Here is a 26,843-nt window from a genome sequence, read left to right on the forward strand (position 1 = left end):
CTGCTTAAAAGCAGGAAGCACCAACGTGCCCACACAATGCAGACAAGGTAGGTACACTGGACAAAAGTCTTGGGACACTTCAGACTAAAAGTAGACAAAAGTATTGGGACACTTATGACTACCACTGGACAAAAGTATTGGGACATTTAGGCCGAAAACTGGACAAAAGTATTGGGATACTTGGGACTAAAGCTTGACAAAAGTATTGGGACACTTGGGACTAAAACTTGACAAAAGTATTGGGACACTTGGGACTAAAACTTGACAAAAGTATTGGGACACTTGGGACTAAAACTTGACAAAAGTATTGGGACACTTAGGACTAGCACCTGCCAAATACGCGGGCCCGACCAATGCTGCTTGCAGCTTTAATTTTTGTTTGAAATGCTATGAATTATTGACCTATTCAAAATCAGATTTTCCACTTATAATTTGGTGTTTTTGCCATAAAAATGTTTGAGGGCATACAACAAAAAAAAATGTAAGTTTAAACAAACAAACATCTGAAGTTGATCTGGAGATTTAAGAAAAGTAAAAAAAAAAAAATGAACGTAAGATTTTTATAATTGAGACCTTTTCAGGTCCACAGGAACTTCAACGTTTACCAAACCATAACACTCTTACGGGTTTAAAAAATATCTAAATATTGTAGTTTTAATGGCCCTCGGTAAAAAAGTTTGGACACCTCTGACTTAAGGCCTTAATTTTTGCAAAATCCATAAAGTGACTTTGTCATGACGCGCGGGAAACCTGCAGTCCCTGTTTAAAAGATGAGTAGAGCCAGAAATGTAGCAAGATTTAACAAAAATAAAAAAGGTAGTAAACGGGATGGGAAATGTTACAAGATGTTAACCAGTGTCAGGTCCACAGGAAAAAGGAGAGACAGAGGAACCAAATAAGGCCAGATAAAAGAAGGAACAAACTAAAGATTTATTGAAGGCAGCAGAAGATGCAGAGACAAGAACAGGATGGCAGGGGTACGGGCGACATACGGAGACACTTCTGTGTTCATACCACTCTCAATGTCGGTGTGTCAGGAGAAAAAAAAAAGAAAAAAAATAAAGACTTGTTTTCATAGCTCCGGTGGAGCTTTTTATCTTTTTTTAATATTGTATTGTTTTATCAAAATATACATGTTTGAACGTAAAGTCTTTATAATCCAAATGATTGTGTGGTACAAAAACATGAATATATACAACCAGCAGCCCCCGCGTTGTACAACAAGCCCCGTATAAAAAGGAGAAACCTAAAAGCTCTAAACAAACTAAACAATGTAAGCGACTTCACTGTGTGGGGAATGGTGAGCGGGCTCCGGATCTAGCGTCGGGTTTTTTTTTCCTGGCAACACAGTGTACGTGTCTTTGAGGCAATCGAGGACGACGCGTTCAGGTTGTGGAATGTGTGTAAGCGGGGGAGGAAACAAACTTAAGAAATCCCAACACTACAAAACCGCAGAAGGTCCTTTGGTCCTCAACAACAACAACAACAACATCAATAACCGTCTGTAGCTACATGAAGCTTTTTCTTAAACCATGCATAATAATTGTCTTTTTAGAAAAATAGGGAGCGGACACCCGCCTGCTCCGGGACTATACAGTGGTCCGAGGCTGTGGAGAAGCGTGCGGGAGGCACTGAGAGGAATGTGACGTTTTTTTTTTAAGACTCGCGTGACACTTGAGGGGTTCGCAAAAGGAAGGGGACAAAGTGCACGAGAAATTAAACTAAACAAATAAATGATTCGAACTGACAAATGCCTCCCAGCTGCCCTCTCACAGGTAGGATTTACCTGAGCTTGGTGGTAAAACTAAATCTTAGGTGTGTGTGTGTGGGGGACAACACCTGACGAAATAGGTAAACAAACTGGGTGGGTCAAGGCACTGTGGTTTAACCAAACAGGCCACTACTAACCGATACGTTCAGAAGAGATAAATGCAAACATAAAAAAAGATAAATGAATATATGTGTCCACATATAAATGAATATAAAGATGGTTAAATGAGACCGACAAGTAGGTCAAAGGGCGCTGTGAATGTGAGTGGCTCTTACGCCTAAGAGCTACAATTGCCTAGCAAGCATATTAGGCCTCTATCATGACTTACATTCAGAACTTTCTGCATACACGTTATTCGTATTTAGACTAGATCTTTTACCACTTTCACTAAGGGTGGGGAGAAAGATTTTTTGACAGAAGCCAGATTGCTTAAGGCTTGTGGCTGGGAAAGGAGGCGTAAGGCACGAGACTGTAGTAGATAATAGTTATGCTTCTCCAACTCAAGAGTACTACAATATAGTGGTACATATCCCTTGAAGCAAATCGGTGAGCACTTACATGAAATATCTGTTTTGAAAGTAAAAGGGGAAATTTTTTCGTGGTCCGGGTAGAAAAAATAAAATAATTAAAAATAATAATTAGCCTCCGAAGGCACACGGAATGCAGAAGTGTGTCTGGTATGTATAGATGGTGTCTTCAGGCCATTTTGGTCTTCTAAGTGACAGCTCATTAGCGCAAATGTGTCTTGTTTTATTGCAGACTGCTGCTCCGCCTTCACACCAGCTCGTTTGGGTACCAAAGAGCTGGTTTAACTCCTCATTCATGGTTGTGCTTACATCAGCGCCTGTGCAGGTTTGTTGGACATATATTCTAAACATAAAAGCGTTAAAAACATTTTCTTGTAAAGAAGCGTGTCCCTAAATCACTTAGCAGGTTTTCTGACTGGTATACAAAATATAGTTTGTCCGTTACCTTAACACCCAAACACCCTTCTACCCGACTGACACCTAAAGAAATTGGGATTGTTTTTGTTATACCATATAAAATAGTGATTAAAAAAAAACTGAGCGTACTGGAGAAATAAACATTGTAGAAGTAGGAGCAACTTTCTGCAAGGAAACAAGTCATTAGCGTCTAATTTTCACCGAATGAGAGCGGGAGAATGGTCGCAATCAAACAGTAAACCTCGAGAGGGAGACAAAAAAGGCACTCAGATGGTGGACTTGGAGAAGGACACGCGAAGGTGGTGATTCTCCCCCAGATCGTGGTTGTGGAACTCGATCAGGCACTCGATGGCCTCCTCGACGGAGGCCATCTGGATCAAGGCCATCTTGCGATCGTTTCTGTGTGAGGGGGAGAAAAGGGCTGATGCTTGATACTTAACCTTGGAAGATAAAAATAAATCCTAGGAAAGAAAACTTACTGAAAGAACTTGAAGGCTTTGACTGTGGCTCCTGAGCTGGTAAAAAGCCTCTCGAGGTCTTCCTCCACCACAGATGGCCTACATCAGAATCAGAATCAGAATCAGAATCAGAATCAGAATCAGAAAACAAACAAAAAAAAAACAGGGTGGTTGGTGGAATGGGTTATTGCACCGAAGAGAAGGCAGTTATGAGGGACAATGGGGCAGTCCGTTCAGGATGGTTATGGCCCTGGGGAAGAAGCTGTTCTTTAGCCTGTTTGTTTTGGTTTTAATGCACCTGTAGCGCTTCCCAGAGGGCAGAGCCAGGGTGGGTGCTGTCCTTGATGATGGCACTGGCTCTGTTGAGGCAGCGGGAGGTGTAGATGTCCGTCAGAGAGGGGAGAGGGCGGCCGATGATCTTCTGAGCCGTCTTGACCACTCTTTGCAGCCTCTCCCTGTCTGCTGCAGTGCAGCTGCCGTACCATACCGTAATACAGTACCGTATTTTCCGCACCATTAGCCGCACCTAAAAACCACAAATTTACTCAAAAGCTGACAGTGCGGCTTTTAACCCGGTGCGCTTTATATATGGATTAATATTACGATTCATTTTCATAAAGTTTCGATCTCGCAACTTCGGTAAACAGCCGCCATCTTTTTTCCCGGTAGAACAGGAAGCGCTTCTTCTTCTACGCAAGCAACCGCCAAGGTAAGCACCCGTCCCCATAGAACAGGAAGCGCTTCTTCTTCTACTGTAAGCAACCACCCGCCCCGGAAGAAGAAGAAGCACGCGGTGCATGCTGGGATATGTGACGTTTCATTTCCATTTGTGTGTTTATGTAAAGACCCCAAAATGGCTCCTATTAAGTGTGTTGTCTGTCTAATTATAAATAATGCAGACGAGGCGTGTTAACTGAGTTCTCAACGTTTACTCACAGCGTGCTCATAACCACATTCTAACTGCCAGCATACAACAACGCTTCTCAGGGCTACCGCGCATGCTCGTCACTATCGTTGCATGCTGGGTAGTGTAGTTGTTATATTTGCTTGCTCATAACAGCACATTGAGAGACACGCTTACGCGCTTAATTCAATACTCGCCGTCATTCCGGGTGGATTGACAAAAGACCTCCAGCCGCTAGATATTGGTGTCAACAGGGCATTCGAAGCTAGACTGCTAACTGCGTAGGAACAGTGGATGACGAAGAAGCGCGCGGTGCATGCTGGGATATGTGACGTTTCATTTCCATTTGTGTGTTTATGTAAAGACCCCAAAATGGCTCCTATTAAGTGTGTTGTCTGTCTAATTATAAATAATGCAGACGAGGCGTGTTAACTGAGTTCTCAACGTTTACTCACAGCGTGCTCATAACCACATTCTAACTGCCAGCATACAACAACGCTTCTCAGGGCTACCGCGCATGCTCGTCACTATCGTTGCATGCTGGGTAGTGTAGTTGTTATATTTGCTAGCTCATAACTTCACATTGAGAGACACGCTTACGCGCTTAATTCAATACTCGCCGTCATTCCGGGTGGATTGACAAAAGACCTCCAGCCGCTAGATATTGGTGTCAACAGGGCATTCGAAGCTAGACTGCTAACTGCGTGGGAACAATGGATGACCGAAGGCGAACACACCTTCACTAAGACAGAGGCAGCGCCGGACGACATTCGCCCAACTTTTCAATTCGGACACCGAAGGAGAAAAATTCGAGGGATTTATGAATGAAGAATAACTTCAGAAAGTGAGCGTTATGTTTATTTTGTGTGTTGTGACATTAACGTTCGAGCAACATTATGTTGCTATTGCTCTGCACTATTTTGAATTTTACTATGTTTGTGATTGCACATTTGCGTACATTTTGGGACAGAGTTGTTAGAACGCTGGTTTTTAATATATTATTAAAGTTTGACTGACCTATCTGACTGTTTTTTTGACATTCCCTTTAGCGCAGCGTAGGCGCGGCTTATAGTCCGGGGCGGCTTATTGGTGGACAAAGTTATGAAATATGCCATTCATTGAAGGTGCGCCTAATAATCCGGTGCGCCTTATAGTGCGGAAAATACGGTAGGTCAGCAGGCTCTCGATGGACGAGCGGTAGAAGGTCAGCAGCAGGTCAGGCTTCAGGTTGTACTTCCCGAGGACTCTAAGGAAGTGTAGCCGCTGCTAAGCCTTCTTGATGATTGATGTGGTGTTGACTGTCCAGGAGAAGTCATTAGAGATGTGGACTCCAAGGTACCTGAAGGTGTGGACCCTCTCTACACGCTCGCCGTTGATGTAGAGGGGGGCAGGGTCGGTGCTGCTCCTCCTGAAGTCGACGATGATCTCTCTGGTCTTGCTGGTGTTGAGAGCGAGGTTGTTCTCCGAAGACCAGGCCGTCAGCTTCAGGACCTCCTCTCTGTAGGCAGCCTCGTCACCCCTGTAGATGAGCCCGACCACTGTGGTATCGTCGGCGAACTTGACGGTAAGGTTGTCACTGTGGGCCGGACTGCAGTCATGGGTGTAAAGGCAGTAGAGGAGGGGGCTCAGCACACAGCCCTGTGGGGAGCCGATGCTCAGCGTGCGGGAGGATGAGAGGTGCGGGCCAAGTCTCACATTCTGGGGTCGGTCCGTTAGGAAGTCCCTTATCCAGGCGTTTGTGAGAGGGGGGAGGCCAAGAGTGTCCAGTTTATTGCAGAGTCTGTCCGGGATTATTGTATTGAAGGCAGAGCTATAGTCCACAGAGAGCATCCGGACGTAGCTCATGACGAGTTATGTGGTATTTGTCGTCATCTACGCAATAAATGAAACATCCACATTTGTGGAATAAAAACAAGAAAACTCACGGTATGTTGGAGAGGTGGAGCGTCGCGGAGGGCGGGAAGATATTGGAGTAATTCTTGGAGCCGGGCTTCTTGAAGCGATGCAGTGAGGAGTTGCTGAAGTCCTTGGTCAGGCCCTGGTCCTCTTGGCCCTCTCGCGGCAGCTGGACCGTGGTGTGTTTGGACACCGTCACACGGATGGCCCTGCCGTGAAGCCGCTGGCCGTTGAGGTAGTTTATGGCTAAGGAAACGACACGAGCATGTTGGTTGAGTGTTTGGAGCTTTACACGTTGCGAGCGAGACGGCGTTACCTAGTGGGAAAGTTGCTGGATTGCAGTTTTATAATCAACAATCCAGTTGTGTTTCAGTCCAAGACCCACAGCGAACACACAATGAACAAAGTGTTAATTTTTTTAAACCCCAAACGCTATAAAATGCCTAGTACGCAAATCCCATAGAGGCGATGAAAGGATGGTCAGCGCCGAGAGCTGCGGCCCACCATCATTACCCCGCACTCCCTTCCCTCTGTTGCTAGATATGTCGAAATGTACGTTGTAGTATGTATACATACCTGCCAACTTTTGAAATCAGAAAAACCTAGTAGCCAGGGTCCAAGGACGGCAGGCCCCCATAGGTCCAGGACAAAAGTCCTGGTGGGGGGTTCACTTCGCCCCCCGACGCAAAATGATTATTAGCATTCCGACAGGTTAAAATGTTGCTAAAACCATCACTTTTCTATCAGTCACAGTGACTTTTCAGAACAAAAATATTACAGCAAAAATCATATGGGTTGATTGACATGTTTATTCTGTAAGCTAACTTCAATAGTTTGAAATTATTTTGACAGTTAATGCCAGTTATCCTGTCAACCTTTCACAAGACTTCAATTTGTTAATTGAAAGTATAAACAGTATAAACACTTTTTACAGTAAACAAATGGTAAAACAGTACTAAACAATTCCATAAAAAAAAAAATTGGTGTCATTATTAACTTTCTGTCCAAGCTTGTATAATCTACTGCCTTGTTCAATTGTATAAAATATTCTGTGCCTAAAATTCACATTTCTATCACAATTATCATACTGTAAACATGGTAAGCTAACTTCATTAAAATTAATAGTCCTGTCAATAGCATGGAATTACAATTCAAATGTAGTTTTTTTTGTAAGCCTTTCAAAAGAATTCAAAATATGAAAAATTAATGAAAATTAATTGAAGCCATCAGACACTTGAAAAGTGTAATCATTTTGACTTTTCAACAGAAATAGCACTGCAAAAATATTAAGGACATACTTCTGTATTTTGGTAGTTATGCTGTCAACATTTAACAAGATTTCTTCAACTTGGACTTAAAAGCATAAATAGTATAAACACTTTTAACAGTATAACAGTACTAAACAATTCCAATAGATAACATTGGTGTCATTACCTTTTTGTTTGCTCAATTATTGCCTCCGTAAATAAAACTTCGGCATTTATCACATCCAAAGAATCTGTTTGGGCGACGAAAAACGTTGAAAGTTTTCCACTTGTATCGCTAGCAACGTCATTAGACTTGTGTTTTTTTGTCCCAACGTGGTCTTTTACATCGCTAATTCCTCCGTGTCCGATCGAAAAATCTTGTCTGCACAAGGTGCAATTCGCGTAGTTTTTACCCTTTTTGGAACGGATAATTATTCCCGGATAGGCTTTTGAATATTCTTCACGGAATGACTGCAGTTTTCTTTTCGGTTTAAGACTCGTTTGCGATTTTTCTCCGGCTGATTCCATGATCGTTCGCTCGTTTGGAAACAATGGCAACAGGTGCCTCGTGCTTGGCAGCGGTGCTATAAATAGCCTCGCGCATGGCATTCGGAATGGCTCGATAGGAATTTATGGGAAGCAGTTGTTACGCGATTTCGTGAATAAAACTTAAAAAAAAAAAAAAATGTTTTTAATTAATGAAAAACCGTATTTTTTATCACTGCAACCGTAACCCGGAATAGGTTGATGAAAACCGTACTAATTACGAGAAAACCGGAGTAGTTGGCAGGTATGCTATCTACAAACTTTTTAAATGCTTAACACTCATATCATGTGTATCCATTTTATCTGCTGATGTAGTTGTATTAAAAATAAATAAATAAATAAAATAGGGCCAATATGATATACGTCACAATGCCAAATAGCGGCAGTAATCGACCCGGCCGATAATCGGTCGATCTCTAATTTGAACAGGAATCTGCGGCTATGCAAGGAGTGAACGCCCAACCTCAGAAAGACGGGATAAAATATGCTAATAAAAAGGCTAGGAAAATATATACAAATCTTTTTATATTCATTATTAGTTATTTAACTCTTCCAGCTTTTTCGCATGAAATGATGCCATCCATCCATCTTCTTCCGCTTATCCGAGGTCGGGTCGCGGGGGCAGCAGCCTAAGCAGGGAAGCCCAGACTTTCCTCTCCCCAGCCACTTCGTCCAGCTCCTCCCGGGGGACCCCGAGGCGTTCCCAGGCCAGCCGGGAGACATAGTCTTCCCAACGTGTCCTGGGTCTTCCCCGCGGCCTCCTACCGGTCGGATGTGCCCTAAACACCTCCCTAGGGAGGCGTTCGGGTGGCATCCTGACCAGATGCCCGAACCACCTCATCTGGCTCCTCTCCGTGTGGAGGAGCAGCGGCTTTACTTTGAGCTCCCCCCGGATGGCAGAGCTTCTCACCCTATCTCTAAGGGAGAGCCCCGCCACCCGGCGGAGGAAACTCATTTCGGCCGCTTGCACCCGTGATCTTGTCCTTTCGGTCATAACCCAAAGCTCATGACCATAGGTGAGGATGGGAACGTAGATCGACCGGTAAATTGAGAGCTTTGCCTTCCGGCTCAGCTCCTTCTTCACCACAACGGATCGATACAGCGTCCGCATTACTGAAGACGCCGCACCGATCCGCCTGTCGATCTCACGATCCACTCTTCCCCCACTCGTGAACAAGACTACGAGGTACTTGAACTCCTCCACTTGGGGCAAAATCTCCTCCCCAACCCGGAGATGGCACTCCACCCTTTTCCGGGCGAGAACCATGGACTCGGACTTGGAGGTGCTGATTCTCATCCCAGTCGCTTCACACTCGGCTGCGAACCGATCCAGTGAGAGCTGAAGATCCTGGCCAGATGAAGCCATCAGGACCACATCATCTGCAAAAAGCAGAGACCTAATCCTGCAGCCACCAAACCAGATCCCCTCAACGCCTTGACTGCGCCTAGAAATTCTGTCCATAAAAGTTATGAACAGAATCGGTGACAAAGGGCAGCCTTGGCGGAGTCCAACCCTCACTGGAAACGTGTCCGACTTACTGCCGGCAATGTGGACCAAGCTCTGACACTGATCATACAGGGAGCGGACTGCCACAATCAGACAGTCCGATACCCCATACTCTCCGAGCACTCCCCACAGGACTTCCCGGGGTACACGGTCGAATGCCTTCTCCAAGTCCACAAAGCACATGTAGACTGGTTGGGCAAACTCCCATGCACCCTCAAGGACCCTGCCCAGAGTATAGAGCTGGTCCACAGTTCCACGACCAGGACGAAAACCACACTGTTCCTCCTGAAATCCGAGGTTCGACTATCCGGCGTAGCCTCCTCTCCAGTACACCTGAATAGACCTTACCAGGAAGGCTGAGTAGTGTGATCCCACGATAGTTAGAACACACCCTCCGGTTCCCCTTCTTAAAGAGAGGAACCACCACCCCCGGTCTGCCAATCCAGAAATGATGCCTTCGACTATAAATCCATTTTTCTAAGGGGGGTTTCTGGGGGCATAGTAAAACCGCCTTGTTCTGCGGTTTAGACAGTCCCGCTGAAATAGTTCTGAGACGAAAAAGTGTTAGCTACCTAGCTGAGCCTGGGTGCCATCAGACATCTGGATCAGCGCATTTTCCTTTTTATTGAACAGGATCTTGACTCTCATCACGTCGCCATACACACCTGGAGGAAAAGAGCATGGTGTCAGATGCGGAGGAGTGCAGGGTTTAATTTTTTTTAACTAATAAGTCTCTCACACAACCAATCACAGCAGAAAACTATTCAGATCTCAGGGCCTTTCTATCAAATCCGCTAGCGAATAAACCCGAGCTTGATTGAGGCGATTCTAAATTGGTGCTGGTGTTGAATCTCAAAGACTAACTCCAAAGAGTATGCGAGTAGTAAGTCATCTTTTTTTTTGTTAAGAAAGGATAGTTGCAAAAATACAAATAGTTATGCTTTGAAAAGTTCAGATCAAAAGGGAAAAAGGATAATGAAAAAAGCGGTAGTTTAATTGTTTGCTAGCATAAAGTTGATTTGTGTATAATTGGGTAAAATCATGCAGGAATCAACTCCACATGCATAAACCAACACAAAAAGAAGGGGGTAAGTCACTGCACAAAAATAGAAAGCTGCAGCATTTGATTTTGTCTGTGTTGTTTCATTGCCACCTTGGGAAATTCTACACATCGCCCATTTTTTTTTTTACAAATCAAAACAATGCGGAAACCATTTAACGAAAATCATCAACTTGACTGACAGTACGTGGTGCCACACTTCTTAAGTGGGAGTTTTACCACCATGGAGAGCTGCTCTTTTGAAGATAAACGAGAACATATTTCTCAAATACTGAAAAATTAAGTAAAATGCTGCTGCTCTGTGCGGCGCTCTTAGCCTCCATCAACCAAAACAGATCTCACGAGCATACACGCAAACACACACACACAAATCTCCAAAATAAAGCTAGCAACCCCTTTTATGCCCACCTAGCCTGATGCTAAGCCATCTAAATAAACAAAGCCAACAACATGAGACAAGACATGCCCACCTTGCCAGGTAACAGTAGTAATAAAAAAAGGAGATGAAAGGATGATAACGTACCGAAAAGAATAAAGAGGCAGTGTGGCGTAACGCTCTTTAGAGACAGCAGGGGGGAGCAGCGGGCCAAAAGGGGGAGGTAGAGGTAACAGGGGAAAATAGGCGGAGTGGAGGACAGTGGAGTGGAGTCGGGACATGTCCGCAGGCCACAGGCAGCGAGGTCCACAGGAAGGCCACAGTACCATGGTGGAAGGAGAGGCATGAGGCACGGAGAGAATAATGGAGGACAAGGAGGAGGGAGTTGATGTGGTTGTGGTGGTGAGCAGTGATTGTGGACGTTGGGGCAAAAAAAATAAAAAAATAGGGAGGTGTCAATTAGTCATTTTTGTGGGTGGTTTCCAAATTGGGGGACAATGGCCATGGGAGACAAAGGGCGGGTGGTTGTAGCAGAAAAAACAGGGGAGGACAGAGGGAACAATTGGTCGTGGGGCGTGCGGTCAGTTGGCAAGAGTACAGGTGGGGCGGGGTGGGGGTTTAAAACAAAAACAAAAAAGGAGGAGGGGGGAAGGAGGGAGAGAGAGAGAAAAAGGAAGTAAAAAAAAAAACAAGGTCAGTATACACAAAGAAATGTAGTGCTTCAGACAGTAGAACTGGCTAAATTAAAATGCACTGTCACTATGGGAACACTAGAAGAAACAGAAGAGAAAAAAAGATTAACAATGAAATACAGAAAAAGGCAGAGACAATATGGACTTTGGAGTTACAAACTACGTTAAAAGGTTAAAATTACATGTTTTGAACTATGCAATCAAGTTACCCTTCAATTATTCATGTCCCAACCCCCGTAAAGTAATGACAAAGAGTAAACACCAGTGACTGATAACATTGCTACAAATTAGAATAAGAAAAAAAGTCATATTGTCTCTCCAAACAACTCAAGAATGATTTCATACTTATGGACAAAAAAATGAAGACATGGAATGGTAAGTGTATTAAAAAAAAAAAAAGAAGTTAGTGTATTGAATAAACTTAAAAATTCACAGTGAGCAAAGTGGCAGGTCAGAAAATGCAGCAGGTTTGGTCAAACAGAGGTCCTGAAAGAAGTGCTTTGGACTAGATGGCACACAAATACAAATAAAAAAAACAACCTAAACAGTCATGGCATTCTTCAGCCAGTCTCATCACGGCCACGTGGGGGCGACACTGGACCTGTCTAAATACTACTTTCTAACCTGTGCAAACAGCTGTACTGCTTTTAGAGAGCCTAGCCAGTGTTACTGACCTCAGGGTTCAGATTGCTGACCAACAGAACGCTGTGCCCCCCTGCAGCAGCGAGGCCGGCCAGGCTGAGGCGACTGGCGGCGGCCGCTGCTGCTGCCATGCCTCCGTGCCCAACACCCAGAGATGCCAGGGCGCCGGGAATACCGGGCATTGCAAGACCTAAAAGAGCAATTATAGATTTTTTCACACAAATTATCACTGCAAGTGTCACTTTATACAGAGCCAACCATGTTGTGTTACACATCTGAATAGATTCTCCTTACGGAATGAAGGGCACAGACCTGCGTGCTGGATGGCAAAGGCTGGGGGGAATGCATGAGCGCCACCATATGGAGATGCAGATATTAAACCTGGTGCTGTGGTCGTGAAAAGGAAGGACCGGTAAGTGTTTACATGATTTGAGTAACACACTAAAAACATACCGTATTTTCCGCACTATTAGCCGCACCTAAAAACCACAAATTTACTCAAAAGCTGACAGTGCGGCTTATAACCCGGTGCGCTTTATATATGGATTAATATTCAGATTCATTTTCATAAAGTTTCGGTCTCGCAACTACGGTAAACAGCCGCCATCTTTTTTCCCCGTAGAAGAGGAAGTGCTTCTTCTTCTACGCAAGCAACCGCCAAGGTAAGCACCCGCCCCCATAGAACAGGAAGCGCTTCTTCTTCTACTGTAAGCAACCACCCGCCCGCGTAGAAGAAGAAGAAGCGCGCGGATAATACCGTACGTTTCATTTCCTTTGTGTGTTTACATCTGTAAAGACCACAAAATGGCTCCTACTAAGCGACAGGTTTCCGGTTCATGAAAAGACGCAATCTCTCCATCCACACACGGACTACTATTTCACAGCAACTGCCTAAAGACTTTCAAGAAAAGCTGGCTACTTTCCGTGCATATTGTAAAAACAAGATAGCTGAAAAAAAGATCCGGCCAGAGAACATTATTAACATGGACGAGGTTCCACTGACTTTTGATATTCCTGTGAACCGCACTGTGGATACAACGGGAGCACGTACGGTGAATATTCGCACCACAGGGAATGAGAAGTCATCCTTCACTGTGGTTCTAGCTTGCCATGCTAATGGCCAGAAACTTCCACCCATGGTGATATTCAAAAGGAAGACCTTGCCAAAAGAGACCTTTCCAGCCGGCGTCATCATAAAAGCTAACTCGAAGGGATGGATGGATGAAGAAAAGATGAGCGAGTGGTTAAGGGAAGTTTACGCAAAGAGGCCGGGTGGCTTTTTTCACGCAGCTCCGTCCATGTTGATATACGACTCCATGCGCGCCCACATCACGCTGGTTTTTAATATATTATTAAAGTTTGACTGACCTATCCGACTGTTTTTTGACATTCCTTTAGCGCAGTTAGATGCGGCTTATAACACGGGGCGGCTTATAGGTGGACAAAGTTTTGAAATATGCCGTTCATTGAAGGCGCGGCTTTTAACCCAGGGCGGCTTATGGTGTGGAAAATACGGTACACAATCTTACCAAATGCAGCAGCTGCCATGGTTTGGTGGTCAAGGGTGGGCTGAGAATCTGCAGTGGGGAGGTCTGGGCGTGTGTAGTCCCGGCTTTTGTCGTTGTTGTACTTCACGTTCAGGCTGGTGAGCTTGGAATAGCTGATTCTCAGGGTGCAACAAGCGTTGTAGATGTTCTGACCATCCAGAGACTGACAAAAAGCAGAGGGTTTTGCATGAAAACTAGAAACAAGTATGTTGTGCTGCACATTTTTTCTCGACTACATCCGCCTTAGACCTGGTTCAGGCTTCTGTGTTGAGGCGCTTCTGTATGTTACGTAGGATAGCCCTTGGCCCATTAACCCCTATTGCGATCTCAACGACCGAACATCTGTCAATGTTGTGATTGGTAGGCTTTAAGCACATTTCCTGTGTGTTTATAGCCCACCGTAGTGAACGCCTTCTCTCTGGATTTTTGATCAACATTTGTAATAAGTGACGGTTACACATGGATTAGCGCTAATAACATTGTATCTCTGCAATTGCCATTGTTCGTAAAAAAGCTTAAGTGTGTCATTGTAGCTCACGGAGTTGCATACCTGCCAACTTTTGAAATCAGAAAAACCTAGTAGCCAGGGTCCAGGACAAAGTCCTGGTGGGGGGGTTCAGGCTTCGCCCCCCCGACGCAAAATGATTATTAGCATTCAGACAGGTTAAAATGTTGCTAAAACCATCACTTTTCTATCAGTCACAGTGACTTTTCAAAACAAAAATATTACAGCAAAAATCATATGGGTTGATTGACATGTTTATTCTGTAAGCTAACTTCAATAGTTTGAAATTATTTTGACAGTTAATGCCAGTTATCCTGTCAACCTTTCACAAGACTTCAATTTGTTGATTGAAAGTATAAACAGTATAAACACTTTTTACAGTAAACAAATGGTAAAACAGTACTAAACAATTCCATTAAAAAAAAAAATTGGTGTCATTATTAACTTTCTGTCCAAGCTTGTATAATCTACTGCCTTGTTCAATTGTATAAAATATTCTGTGCCTAAAATTCACATTTCTATCACAATTATCATACTGTAAACATGGTAAGCTAACTTCATTAAAATTAATAGCATGGAATTACAATTCAAATGTAGTTTTTTTGTAAGCCTTTCAAAAGAATTCAAAATATGAAAAATTAATGAAAATGAATTTAAGCCATCAGACACTTGAAAAGTGGCACATCACATCTCTAATGTAATCATTTGAACTTTTCAACAGAAATAGCACTGCAAAAATATTAAGGACATACTTCTGTATTTTGGTAGTTATGCTGTCAACATTTAACACGATTTCTTCAACTTGGACTTGAAAGCATAAATAGTATAAACACTTTTAACAGTATAACAGTACTAAACAATTCCAATAGATAACATTGGTGTCATTACCTTTTTGTGGCTAAAATCCAAATTTATTCTATCAGATTGATCATACTGCAAAAATGATATGGTAACTTTATGATAAGTTTACTTGAAGTGGCATAAAACACTGAAAGTGATTGTTCCTATAACCCCTTTGTTTCAAATGTTTGTTCCACTTGTGGCAGTCGGGCACCAGCATACCGTCTTTGACAACTTTAAGTGGCATAAAACACTGAAAGTGATTGTTCCTATAACCCCTTTGTTTTAAATGTTTTATGCCACTTCAAGTTGTCAAAGACGTGCTGTGAAATACAGCCGACAGGATTGCGCACCAAACACGAAGCAAGGCCAAAGCGCATGCATGGTGCAGGAGAACAAAGGACTTCTTTCATTTAAGGTTTGTGATAAACCATCAAACTCATTCGTTAAAAGGACTCTATAGTAATATAAAGCGAGTTTTTCTGGACATTATCATGCAAGAAAAGTTTATTTTTGGGACCGCGATCACCGCGTAATGATTTTTAAAGGTTGCATTACAAACATTTAACTGTCCCATGTGATCAGCCAGTGCGATTGGAAGTCCATGCTCAATTATTGCCTCCGTGAATAAAACTTCGGCATTTATCACATCCAAAGAATCTGTTTGGGCGACGAAAAACGTTGAAAGTTTTCCACTTGTATCGCTAGCAACGGCATTAGACTTGTGTTTTTTTGTCCCAACGTGGTCTTTTACATCGCTAATTCCTCCGTGTCCGATCGAAAAATCTTGTCTGCACAAGGTGCAATTCGCGTAGTTTTCACCCTTTTTTTTTTAAATTAATGAAAAACCGTATTTTTTATCACTGCAACCGTAACCCGGAATAGGTTGATGAAAACCGTACAAATTACGGGAAAACCGGAGTAGTTGGCAGGTATGTAATAACATTGTATCTCTGCAATTGCCATTGTTCGTTGAAAAAGCTTAAGTGAGTCATTGTAGCTCGATGCATGCTACGCGCTGAGCCTGGACACGGAACTCAGAAATAATCACACCAACGTCAGAAGCGACTTGGTAGTGATTACACAAGCATAAACCAAGCTTCGGTCACATCACTCTTACCAATTTAGCGTGATAGGCCGTCATGGCGTCAGCATACTGGATGAGAGCCTGAAACTGGTTGTTCTTTGTGAAAGTGATGATCTTCAGCACCGTGCCAAACTTGGAAAATATCTGAGGCAGTGCAAAGTAGGACAGCGGGTTAAAGACCGACATGCATTTATGGGTCATGTTGAACCTTCCGTCGAAAGCAGACTTGATTGGAAATGTAGGACAGACTGTACCTGGTGCAGAACCTCCAGGGTGACTGGGTAGAAGAGGTTCTCTACAATAACTCTGAGAACGGGGCTTTGAGCTGTAGCGCCTGCGAGGCCGCCTGCATCTGAAGATATGGCCATGCCGCCTCCAATCGCGCCTCCATGTAGTGCGTTGACCGCCTGCAGAGCTGCCTGGGCACGCTGGGGAGGGAGACAAGGCCGACAGACAAAAACTTCTTAGCGTACTTTCAGGCCCAAACAAGTTCTAAATTACCCTATTTTCCGCACTATTAGCCGCACCTAAAAACCACAAATTTACTCAAAAGCTGACAGTGCGGCTTATAACCCGGTGCGCTTTATATATGGATTAATATTAAGATTCATTTTCATAAAGTTTCGGTCTCGCAACTACGGTAAACAGCCGCCATCTTTTTTCCCCGTAGAAGAGGAAGTGCTTCTTCTTCTACGCAAGCAACCGCCAAGGTAAGCACCCGCCCCCATAGAACAGGAAGCGCTTCTTCTTCTACTGTAAGCAACCACCCGCCCGCGTAGAAGAAGCGCGCGGATATTTCCTTTGTGTGTTAACATCTGTAAAGACCACAAAATGGCTACTACTAAGCGACAGGTTTCCGGTTCATGAAAAGACGCAATCTCTCCATCCGCACACGGACTACTATTTCACAGCAACTGCCTAAAGACTTTCAAGAAAAGCTGGCTACTTTCCGTGCATATTGTAAAAACAAGATAGCTGAAAAAAAGATCCGGCCAGAGAACATTATCAACATGGACGAGGTTCCACTGACTTTTGATATTCCTGTGAACCGCACTGTGGATACAACGGGAGCACGTACGGTGAATATTCGCACCACAGGGAATGAGAAGTCATCCTTCACTGTGGTTCTAGCTTGCCATGCTAATGGCCAGAAACTTCCACCCATGGTGATATTCAAAAGGAAGACCTTGCCAAAAGAGACCTTTCCAGCCGGCGTCATCATAAAAGCTAACTCGAAGGGATGGATGGATGAAGAAAAGATGAGCGAGTGGTTAAGGTAAGTTTACGCGAAGAGGCCGGGTGGCTTTTTTCACGCAGCTCCGTCCATGTTGATATACGACTCCATGCGCGCCCACATGACGCTGGTTTTTAATATATTATTAAAGTTTGACTGACCTATCTGACTGTTTTTTTGACATTCCTTTAGCGCAGTTAGATGCGGCTTATAACACGGGGCGGCTTATAGGTGGACAAAGTTTTGAAATATGCCGTTCATTGAAGGCGCGGCTTATAACCCAGGGCGGCTTATGGTGCGGAAAATACGGTAAACATGAAAAGCAAGGAGCATTTCTAAGGCCTCACCACTTGGTTGGGGGAGTTGTCAGTCTTGAGCTCTTTGTGGGTGGAGTACTGCATATAAACGGGGTGGTTTCTGATGATAGGGGTGACAGATGAGTAGTAGCTCACCATGGTTTGAGCACACTCCTCACTGTTCAGCTCCAAGAAAGCCTGTGAGGCAGAACACAAAAAAAAGAAGATCCTATCTTACACTAAAATCTACTTTAATATAAGCCAGTAACATTAAATTCAACTGAAAGAAAAAAAGATTAAGATTCTCCTGGTCTATACCTGGTTTTTCCCTTTCAGCATCAGCAGATTGGTGACTTTACCAAAGGGTAACCCCAGCCCAATGACCTCGGCCTCGTTTATGTCACTGGGCAGCTTGCGTACGTGCACCACGCGCGACGGAACACTGGGGCTGCGAACCTCACCCTTGAATTTTTTGCTGTCGTTGCCATTGGCTGCGAGGGAAAACAAGAGGAAGATACAATCAGGGGAGTGAAAGGCATTGCTTACCCGTTCCTGAATAATGGATTGATCGTCATGGCAACACATAACACAGGCAAGACGAGCGCTCAAATGAGGCAGTGGGGGAAGAGAGAGAGAGAGAGAAAAAAAGAACCATCCTTCCATGGCACCTCCCTACCTGAGTTCATGATATAGGGCCCGTTGGTCATGCAGGAAGAAAAGAGTTCGTCAGATCCCCTCTGCAGAGAAAGAAAACAAAAAGGCTCACTTTAAATGGATCAGCCAATGAATGCAGCGAAGGGCAGGTGGGGAGCATAGTGCTCATGTTACGGCCAGCATTGTGAGGTGAAGCAGGGCGTAACACAAGTCTTGAAAACATGCTTTAGAAGGAAACACGACCCCCCCAACCGGTAATAATGAGAAGGCTTCTGCTTGTCATCAGATACTAGGTTACTACAGTTTGTGTGTTCCAACAGGAAGCTACACCAGCGACAGGAGACGAGAATGCCGATGAATACCACAGATGACAATTTTGAAAACCACCACCAAAGAGTGGAGAATGCAGTTTGTCCAGAGCATATTTACATAAACTACAGCATTTAAGTCAACAGTAACGCCTTAGCTTAAGAAGCACCATCAGTCACTCAAAAGCACCCACTCAGGTAGATAACATAAACAGTGGGACCATCTGGACTGGAAGGATAGTGGAGATCCCCCCCCCCGCCGCCATACAATGGCGTCCACATGGCTGGGCTTTAATGAAGTACAGCAGTCACAAGAAGTGGCTCAGTGGACTATAAGCTCTACAACGGGCGGGGGGCACAATGAAGGTCCTGTTCCGGATAAAACTAGGGCCATTGTTGCACGGCAGAGCGCAAACATATGGAACCCCTTAGGACTCTCTGGGATTTGAAGAGCCATGCAAGAGTTTTAAAAAGAACCTGTCGTGCAGGTTTATGAGCATTCCTCCCAGAGGTGGGTAGTAACGCGCTACATTTACTCCGTTACATCTACTTGAGTAACTTTTGGGATAAATTGTACTTCTAAGAGTAGTTTTAATGCAACATACTTTTACTTTTACTTAAGTATATTTATAGAGAAGGAACGCTACTTTTATCTACATTCAGCTCGCTACTCGCTACTAATTTTTATCGATCTGTTAATGCACGCTTTGTTTGTTTTGGTCTGTCAGACAGACCTTCAAAGTGCCTGCCTTACTGGTGACGTTTCACTTCGTTCCACCAATCAGATGTAGTCACTGGTGACGTTGGACCAATCAAACAGAGCCAGGCGGTCACATGACCTGACTTAAACAAGTTGAAAAACTTATTGGGGTGTTACCATTTAGTGGTCAATCGTACGGAATATGTACTGTACTCTGCAATCTACTAATAAAAGTTCCAATCAATCAATCAAAAGTGTGAAGGAAAAAAGATACTTTTTAATTTCAACCGTACATCCCGTCAAAAGCCTAAAGACTGACTGCACAGTTCCTGTCTTCACAATAAAAGTCCCGCTCCATCGCGCCTGCGCTTTCAAAATAAGAGTCTCCGAAAGCCAGCGCAAACAAGCTAGCAAGCTACGGAGTTTGCCGCCAATGTATTTCTTGTAAAGGGTATAAAAACGAATATGGAAGGTGGACAAATAAGATGCCAAATAACAACCACTTTCATGTGGTATTAGACAGAAAGGAGGAACTTTTTTTCTCCTCCATTTGAAAACGTGGACGTTACCAGCACTACTGTCTGATTACAATCAATGCAAGTCATCAGAATCAGGTAATACACCAACTTATATTCTTGTCTTCATGAAAGAAAGGAATCTATATGTTAAACATGCATGTATAATTATTAAAACACCTTTAACATGTAAACAAAGACGGCAAAATAAATAAATATAAATTATATACTGTATATATCAATGTATGTATGTATATATATATATATATATATATATATATATATATATATATATATATATATGTGTGTGTGTGTGTATATATATATATATATATATATATATATGATATGTGTGTGTATGTTACTCAGTACTTGAGTAGTTTTTTCACAACATACTTTTTACTTTTACTCAAGTAAATATTTGGGTGACTACTCCTTACTTTTACTTGAGTAATAAATCTCTAAAGTAACAGTACTCTTACTTGAGTACAATTTCTGGCTACTCTACCCACCTCTGCTAATAATGTTGTTGTATGCACACTGTGTCGAGCGGAAATGGCCTATCATAGCAGCACAACGGCAGCGTTCTTGCCATCACCATCAACTAGTCAATCGTCCGCGTGAGTATACGTTGTCATCATTACACAAAAACATGAATGTGTCATTTGTATCTGCGTTGTAAATTCATAAACTAAAGCACCGTTTCGCTCTGAGAGGAGCGTTTGGCGTGCCTGTGCAGTGTTTACAAAGACGCGCTCCTCTTTAACGCTGACGTTAATTAGTTGTGCAAATACCTTTTACAACATTAACAATTACGTATACTATGTACAAACGAACAATTAACTTTCACTTTAATCATACTATCATTGTTGTGTTATTAAGCAAAATAAGAAAAAGTTTTACTTTTGTTGAAATGTTTACACTGTTACAGAATATTTCGTTTTGCACTTTTTTGTATTGGATGTTTATCTTTATTTTTGCACATTTTAGCAAATAAGCAATACTTTTACTTTTGTTGAAATGTTTACACTGTTGTTACAGAATATTTCCGTTTTGCACTTTTTTGAATTGGATGTTTATCTTTATTTTTGCACATTTTAAAGCAAAATAAGCAATACTTTTACTTTTGAAATGCTTATACTATTGCAGAATATTAAGATTTGCACTGGATGTTTACTTTTATATTTGCACATTAAAAGCAAATAAGCTACTTTTAATTTTGTTAAATGTTTACATTGTTACAGAATATTTTGTCATGTTGTTGTCAATGTTGACTGAGTGGCCATACTTTTTTTTTTGTAAATAAAAGCCATGCCTTTTGAAAAAACTGGCCTACATTTATTTTTTCATCTTCATTTTAAATAAAAAAAATAATCGGTAAAAGGAAAAATAATCTATAGATTAACCGATTAATCGAAAAAAATAATCTATAGATTAATCGATAGAAAAATAATCGTTAGCTGCAGCCTTAGTATATATATATATATATATATATATATATATATATATATATATATATATATATATATATATATATGTGTGTGTGTGTGTATGTTACTCATCAGTTACTCAGTACTTGAGTAGTTTTTTCACAACATACTTTTTACTTTTACTCAAGTAAATATTTGGGTGACTACTCCTTACTTTTACTTGAGTAATAAATCTCTAAAGTAACAGTACTCTTACTTGAGTACAATTTCTGGCTACTCTACCCACCTCTGATTCCTCCCCAAACTTGTGAAGCTGACTGAGAGTTTTGGATCCGTGCAACTCTTGTATTATACATTATCTCTACAACAAGACAAACAACAGTCCAACCCTTACAGTGTAAATAATAGCAAACAAACCAAAGGCTGTGAGGCCACCACTCAGGGACTCATTGGAACATTGTAAATTGAAGGCGATATCAACAAAGGCGTTGGTCAAAACACTGAGAACTGGTCATGATAAATTGAGGACCTGGCGGTCAATCGCTCAACAGGAACAGAAGACAGGAAGAGAGCAAGACCAAGCCTGCTTCCTGGGCTCCGTTAACTCCCTCCATGGGACTTGATGATTACTGCTTCATAGTTAGTTTCCCCTCCTCCTCCTCTTCTTCTTCCTCATTCTAATAATAGCCACAGGGCATGTTTAAAAAATAAAATAAAAACTAACAAAATGGCACTTTCAATTTGAGTAAATGCATTATGGAGGGTAAGATTTCAGACAGATATACTGCATGTACTAAATTTGTATGTACTTATTTGATTGTTCTTAAAGCTCAGAGCGCTGACAGAATAATGACCACCTTCAGTAATCATGACGCATGATCGGCTCACTTCCTCAACATGTGCAGCTTCCTCTCACAGCAAAAAGCAACTCAAAATGGAATGTACACGAGATGTTTTTTGTTTTTTTTACTGCTTCATAAACAACACCTGGCTTGTGTTTAAATACACAAAAAACATCAGAATCTGATTAGCAAACAATGGTTTACTGTTTGGCTGCAGTTGGTAAAAAAAAACAAGAAGCACCACGCAGGTACGGGCATGTTTTTTTCCATGAACTGCCATTGAGAGGGATGGGAAAGGGGGCAGGGTGTCTCACTGGGGGTGGGAGGAGATAGGGGGGTGCTGGAATGTGACCGCGGAATGCCAGACGCTCTGCCCAGACGAATAATTATAAGATTCCAGCAAAGCAGAGAGCTGCAGCAGTGAGATTTAATGCACACTAAAACCTCTTGTAAAAAAAGGTGGCTTTAACAAACAATACAGTTTGAACCTGGAGCACCAATCCATGTTGAAAAACAGGCTCGGCTGAAAGGAAAGGGGGTGCGGCTTGTGTCTGCAAGGGTGTGTACCTGGGAGCTTGTTTAAACAGACAAAGACCTTTAGCCAAGGAATGGCTGTCGGACCTGAAAATGTCTGAAATCACTCACATTTCTACCCCGAGTGATCTTCCAAGCAACAATGGATACTACAAGTCAGTTTTTTAATGATACAATTGACAACACTTACATGTTGGACTTTCCTCTACACAGGAGCACCCGAGATTAACTACAAGCTTTTGTTTCCAAACAGCCACAAGGCCGACGAGCCACACCTCACACTTCATGGACACGAGACCAACTACTTGCTTTCTTGGGAAAAAAAAGCCGAGTCAATGAATCACCCCTTTTTTTTGTACATTTCCGAGGCTTGAATGTTGAGCTGAAAATGGGAAACTTTACTTTGGTATAGATAGAATACAATAGAATAGAACGCTTTCTATACTGTCACTATATTCTCTGGCACAGACATGCAAAAGAAAACAGAAAAAAAATAAGGAAATAGATAAGAAAAAATAGTGCAAATAGATAAATAAGTGCATTTGTGGAGTAGTATGGCAGTGCAGGTTATTGCACTTTCCATGCAGTTTTTATGGATCTAACTAAAGCATTTGACACAATTAATCACAATATTTTAATCAAAAAACTAGAACGATATGGCATCAGAGGGTTAGTCTTAAACTGGATAAGAAGTTATCTAATGAACAGGAAACAATACGTGAAACTAGGCGAACACACCTCTACAACGCTAAATATATCCTGTGGTGTACCTCAGGGATCAATACTAGGACCTAAATTATTCAATCTACCGTATTTTCCGCACTATAAGGCGCACCTAAAAACCACAAATTTTCTCAAAAGCTGACAGTGCGCCTTATAACCCGGTGTGCTTTATATATAGATAAATATTAAGATTCATTTTCATAAAGTTTCGGTCTCGCAACTTCGGTAAACAGCCGCCATCTTTTTTCCCGGTAGAACAGGAAGCGCTTCTTCTTCTACGCAAGCAACCGCCAAGGTAAGCACCCGCCCCCATAGAACAGGAAGCGCTTCTTCTTCTACTGTAAGCAACCACCCGCCCGCGTAGAAGAAGAAAAAGCGCGCGGATATTACCGTACGTTTCATTTCCTTTGTGTGTTTACATCTGTAAAGACCACAAAATGGCTCCTACTAAGCGACAGGGATCCGGTTCATGAAAAGACGCAATCTCTCCATCCGCACACGGATTACTATTTCACAGCAACTGAAATTCCTGTGAACCGCACTGTGGATACAACGGGAGCACGTACGGTGAATATTCGCACCACAGGGAATGAGAAGTCATCCTTCACTGTGGTTCTAGCTTGCCATGCTAATGGCCAGAAACTTCCACGGAAGACCTTGCCAAAAGAGACCTTTCCAGCCGGCGTCATCATAAAAGCTAACTCGAAGGGATGGATGAAGAAAAGATGAGCGAGTGGTTAAGGTAAGTTTAAGTTTACGCGAAGAGGCCGGGTGGCTTTTTTCACGCAGCTCTGTCCATGTTGATATACGTACGTTTGTGATTGCACATTTGCGTACATTTTGGGAGTGAACAGAGTTGTTAGAACGCTGGTTTTTAATATATTATTAAAGTTTGACTGACCTATCTGACTGTTTTTTTGACATTCCTTTAGCGCAGTTAGATGCGGCTTACAACACGGGGCGGCTTATAGGTGGACAAAGTTTTGAAATATGCCGTTCATTGAAGGCGCGGCTTATAACCCAGGGCGCCTTATGGTGCGGAAAATACGGTAGATAAGTGAATTTTTGGAGTAGTATGGCAGTGCAGGTTATTGCACTTTCCATGCAGTTTTTATGGATCTAACTAAAGCATTTGACACAATTAATCACAATATTTTAATCAAAAAACTAGAACGATATGGCATCAGAGGGTTAGTCTTAAACTGGATAAGAAGTTATCTAATGAACAGGAAACAATACGTGAAACTAGGCGAACACACCTCTACAACGCTAAATATATCCTGTGGTGTACCTCAGGGATCAATACTAGGACCTAAATTATTCAATCTATATATAAATGACATTTGTAAAGTTACAAAAGATTTAAAGTTAGTATTATTTGCGGATGATACAACAGCGTTTTGTTCAGGAGAGAACACACAGAAGATACTACAAATAATAACAGAAGAAATGAACAAATTAAAAAGATGGTTTGACAAAAACAGACTATCGTTGAATCTCAGTAAAACTAAAATAATGCTATTTGGTAACAGTAGAAGAGAAAGTCAAACACAAATACAAATAGACGGAATAGAAATTGAAAGAGTAAATGAAACCAAATTTCTTGGTATAATGATTGATGATAAATTGAACTGGAAATCTCACGTAAAAAATATACAACATAAAGTGGCAAGAAACACGTCAATAATGAATAAAGCAAAACATGTCCTAGACAAAAAATCACTTCATATTCTCTACTGCTCACTAGTGTTACCATATCTGAGTTACTGTGTAGAAATAACTACAAAAGTACACTTCATTCATTAACGGTGTTACAAAAAAGATCAGTTAGAATAATACATCATGTTGGATATAGAGAACACACAAATCCTTTATTTATTGAATCAAAGATACTGAAATTCTACGACATAGTGAATTTGCAAACAGCTAAAATGATACACAAAGCAAACTATAACCTGCTACCCAAGAATATACAACAATTCTTCTCAAAAAAAGAGGAGAAATATAATCTTAGAGAGAAATGTAATTTAAAACATTTGTATGCACGTACAACACTTAAGACCTTCAGTATATCAGTATGTGGAATTAAATTATGGAATGGATTAAGCAAAGCAATCAAACAATGTACTAATATGATCCACTTCAAGAAACTCTTCAAACTTAAAGTGTTTACAAAGTATAAAGAAGAAGAACCATGATAAACATTCTGTATTTATTTAACTCATCCATTCTTTCACTCACAAACTAATCTTACTTATCTCAACATATGAAATATAACTTACTTCACCAATTATTATTTATTTACTTATTTTTATTGTGATTACTTATGGAGTATATTGTGAATAAATTGAGAACAGGAAGTGAACAAAAGTTTTAGCAACTGTTATGTAAAAGAAAAGGGGTAGGATTAAATAAGCTCTGCTTCTTCCTACTCCTTTTCGAACATGTTGAATAGAGAAACTGGAGATTGTGATGTATCATGTTGTATGATTGCATGTTCGAAATAAACTCAAACTCAAAATATTTCACTGACTGAATGGTTCACAGTAATGAGTGCATATTGGAAAATGAGGGTTAGATATAGATATTTATGGGACAGTTATTTGAGCATCATAAATCATGTATGCAGATTTGAAACAGGTCAAGTCAACTTAAAAACATGTTTAAACCATGTTTGCCTAGTAATCAATTTGACAAAAATGGTGTACTTAGTTAAAGATCAAGCAAACCTTACCCTTTAGCTACAAACGGCAATTTTATTTACGGCTTTGGTTCATAGTGGTACCTCAGCATACGACTTTAATTGGTTCTGTGACGCAGCTCGTACCCTAAAACAATTTCAACATGTAACATACGACTACAGTTGTTTTAGTGACTAGAGTGGACTTCTACTGTATGTCCTTTCAGTTTGTTCTTTGTCAAACCCACCATTAGCAGCCTCTATTTTTTAGACAACGTTTGGATGTTACCTTAACATCTTTGGCCCGGCATTATAGACGCAGTCTACCGTATTTTCCGCACTATTAGCCGCACCTACAAACCACACATTTACTCAAAAGCTGACAGTGCGGCTTATAACCCGGTGCGCTTTATATATGGATTAATATTAAGATTCATTTTCATAAAGTTTCGGTCTCGCAACTACGGTAAACAGCCGCCATCTTTTTTCCCCGTAGAAGAGGAAGTGCTTCTTCTTCTACGCAAGCAACCGCCAAGGTAAGCACCCGCCCCCATAGAACAGGAAGCGCTTCTTCTTCTACTGTAAGCAACCACCCGCCCCGGTAGAAGAAGAAGCGCGCGGATATTACGTTTCATTTCCTTTGTGTGTTTACATCTGTAAAGACCACAAAATGGCTCCTACTAAGCGACAGGTTTCCGGTTCATGAAAAGACACAATCTCTCCATCCGCACACGGACTACTATTTCACAGCAACTGCCTAAAGACTTTCAAGAAAAGCTGGCTACTTTCCGTGCATATTGTAAAAACAAGATAGCTGAAAAAAAGATCCGGCCAGAGAACATTATCAACATGGACGAGGTTCCGCTGACTTTTGATATTCCTGTGAACCGCACTGTGGATACAAC

The 26,843-nt window shown here is 41.9% G+C and overlaps 1 protein-coding gene across 2 annotated transcripts in view; it reads right to left on the bottom strand.

The window, feature by feature from the left end:
- Positions 1-1,066: 1,066 nt before the first annotated feature.
- The window catches only part of ptbp1a (polypyrimidine tract binding protein 1a), a 48,882-nt gene continuing 23,105 nt past the window's right edge, over positions 1,067-26,843 (bottom strand). The window contains exons 4-16 of one of the 2 annotated variants that reach the window (XM_061969211.1): positions 18,229-18,289; positions 17,871-18,043; positions 17,604-17,750; positions 16,277-16,450; positions 16,056-16,166; positions 13,573-13,753; positions 12,356-12,430; positions 12,076-12,233; positions 10,857-10,890; positions 9,846-9,938; positions 6,003-6,219; positions 3,195-3,272; positions 1,067-3,114 (exon numbers count right to left, since the gene is read on the bottom strand). In XM_061969211.1, coding sequence (XP_061825195.1) covers positions 2,982-3,114; positions 3,195-3,272; positions 6,003-6,219; positions 9,846-9,938; positions 10,857-10,890; positions 12,076-12,233; positions 12,356-12,430; positions 13,573-13,753; positions 16,056-16,166; positions 16,277-16,450; positions 17,604-17,750; positions 17,871-18,043; positions 18,229-18,289 — 1,635 coding nt within the window. In that variant the 3' untranslated portion in view covers positions 1,067-2,981. Of the gene's footprint in view, positions 3,115-3,194; positions 3,273-6,002; positions 6,220-9,845; positions 9,939-10,856; positions 10,891-12,075; positions 12,234-12,337; positions 12,431-13,572; positions 13,754-16,055; positions 16,167-16,276; positions 16,451-17,603; positions 17,751-17,870; positions 18,044-18,228; positions 18,290-26,843 lie in introns of both variants that reach the window. The other variant, XM_061969210.1, reaches the window with a different exon arrangement.

The sequence above is a fragment of the Nerophis lumbriciformis genome, linkage group LG08, assembly GCF_033978685.3.
Source record: "Nerophis lumbriciformis linkage group LG08, RoL_Nlum_v2.1, whole genome shotgun sequence".
Classification (NCBI taxonomy): Eukaryota; Metazoa; Chordata; class Actinopteri; order Syngnathiformes; family Syngnathidae; genus Nerophis; species Nerophis lumbriciformis.